This window comes from Marmota monax, unplaced genomic scaffold, assembly GCF_021218885.2.
Source record: "Marmota monax isolate L192 unplaced genomic scaffold, Marmota_monax_Labrador192_F-V1.1 WCK01_AAM20220418_F8-fsc00053, whole genome shotgun sequence".
Classification (NCBI taxonomy): Eukaryota; Metazoa; Chordata; class Mammalia; order Rodentia; family Sciuridae; genus Marmota; species Marmota monax.
Genome location: NW_026693153.1, coordinates 9223364 through 9225670, shown reverse-complemented (window position 1 = coordinate 9225670; position 2307 = coordinate 9223364). Strand labels below are relative to the sequence as shown.

Below are 2307 nucleotides of genomic sequence, written 5' to 3'. Positions count from 1 at the left end.
TCAAATTTTCAAAAGATCAATTTAATTTTAAATTCATACTTACCATAGCATAATATTTAGGACTTTTTTCTTTCTTATTTTATTGATTCTTTTTAGTTATACTTGACAGTGAAGAAAAATAATTTTATTTTTTTAATTTTTTTTGTTTTTACATGAATTATCAAATCCCCATGTATAAATTAAAGGTCAATATATAATTTGCTATTTCCTAAATTAAAAGATAAATTTCTTATGACAACTTCCTCTAGAGAAAGATAAATGCATGATAGTATATAAATAAAGTATGTCATATATAAATACATGACAATATGTAAAGAAATACATAACAGTGTATTCATCTTTCTTTAGAGAAAGTTACCATAAGAAAATACCTTTTAATTTGGAAAATGGAAAATTATATGTTGACCTTTAATTTATACATGGGGATTTGATAATTCATGTAGAAACATTTTTCCACAATAGGACTTCACAAAGATATTTTAAGACAATTCCTATGTACACAATCAATGATTGTGTATGTCTCAAAAGACTGGTCATGGTGTGAGTATGCTACTGATCAGGACACAATGTAGGGTGATTGGAAGAAAAGGTGCTTCCTCTTGATACATATAGTAGTTGGAGCTGCTAAATTAAACACATTCTGCTTATAATCTTTTTTAAATTAATTTTTTATTTATATAGGACAGCAAAATGTATTACAATTCTTATTACACATACAGAGCACAATTTTTCATATCTCTGGTTGTATACAAGGTATACACACACCAATTTGTGTCTTCATACATGTACTTTGGATAATAATGTCTATCACGTTCCACCATTAGAAATCTGTCTGATAGGACAGAAGGATGAGAGGGGAAGGGAGGGGGCATGAAGTTAGAAAATTCATTTCTAACTCCATGCCCTCCATTCTCCTCTCTTCCTCTGTCTTATCTAGAGTTTTTCTATTCCTTCCATGCTCGGCCTCCCTATCCCACTGTGAATCAACTTCCTTATATCACAGAAAACATTCGACATTTGTTTTTCAGGGATTGGCTAACTTCACTTAGCATTATCTTCGCTAACTCCATCCATTTACCTGCAAATCTTACCCAAGTTTCTTTATGATTTCTATCACAGCACAGAAGTCAGGAATGCCGAAGGCAAATCACTCCATAATGACTGGATTTATTCTCATGGGGTTTACAGATCACCCAGACATAAAGGTCCTTCTGTTTGTGGTGTTCTCTACCATCTATCTGGTCACCATGGTGGGGAATCTAGGGTTGGTGGCCTTGATTTACATGGAGCGCCGTCTTCACACACCCATGTACATCTTCCTGGGCAACCTGGCTCTCATGGATTCCTGCTGTTCCTGTGCCATCACTCCCAAGATGCTAGAGAACTTCTTTTCTGAGGACAGAAAGATTTCCCTCTACGAATGCATGGCACAATTTTATTTTCTCTGTCTTGCTGAGACTGCAGACTGCTTTCTTCTGGCAGCAATGGCTTATGACCGCTATGTGGCCATATGCAGTCCACTCCAGTACCACTCTCTAATGTCAAAGAAACTCTGCATTCAGATGACTATAGGAACTTTCATAGCTAGTAATCTGCATTCTATGATTCATGTAGGACTTCTATTAAGGCTAACTTTCTGCAGGTCTCATCAAGTTGATCACTTTTTCTGTGATATCCTTCCACTCTATAGACTATCCTGTACTGATCCTTTTATTAATGAACTCATGATATATATTTTTTCAATGCCAATTCAAATCTTTACCATTTCCACTGTTTTGATCTCTTATTTTTGCATCATTATTGCAATTTTCAAAATGAAATCCAAAGAAGGGAGAGGTAGAGCATTTTCTACTTGTGCATCCCACTTTTTCTCAGTCTCAATATTCTACATTTGTCTCCTCATGTATATTCGGCCTTTTGAAGAAGGGGATAAAGATATACCTGTGGCAATCTTTTACACTATTGTAATTCCCTTATTAAACCCTTTTATATATAGTCTGAGAAATAAGGAGGTGAAAAACGTACTAAAAAATATTCTGCAGTCTTATAACATTCTTAAACAAACTTCATCCCCATCCCCTATAGCTAATTAATTTTTATTTATTAAAATGTTCTCATAAATAATGAACATAGAAAAGCGAAATACTATTTTACATGAAATATCTTTAAGCCAGTAGATTATATTTATTAAAGGCTATATGATAGAATTTCTTTATTGTTTGACAAATTTTAATCCATATTAAACAATCTGAGTAAATCAAGGGAAATTCAGTGGTCACTGTTATTACTTACTCGTCTCATGTAATT

The 2307-nt window shown here is 33.4% G+C and overlaps 1 protein-coding gene across 1 annotated transcript; it reads left to right on the top strand.

Annotated features, from left to right (window-relative positions):
* The first annotated feature begins 1133 nt into the window (after positions 1–1133).
* LOC124100077 (olfactory receptor Olfr180-like) lies at positions 1134–2093 on the top strand. The gene has a single exon (XM_046455393.1). The coding sequence runs from the start codon at positions 1134–1136 to the stop codon at positions 2091–2093; it is 960 nt and encodes a 319-aa protein (XP_046311349.1).
* Positions 2094–2307: the final 214 nt, after the last annotated feature.

Excerpts from the sequence above, each read along its gene's own strand:
- LOC124100077 (XM_046455393.1), top strand. The coding sequence starts at position 1,134 with ATGCCGAAGGCAAATCACTCCATAATGACTGGATTTATTCTCATGGGG.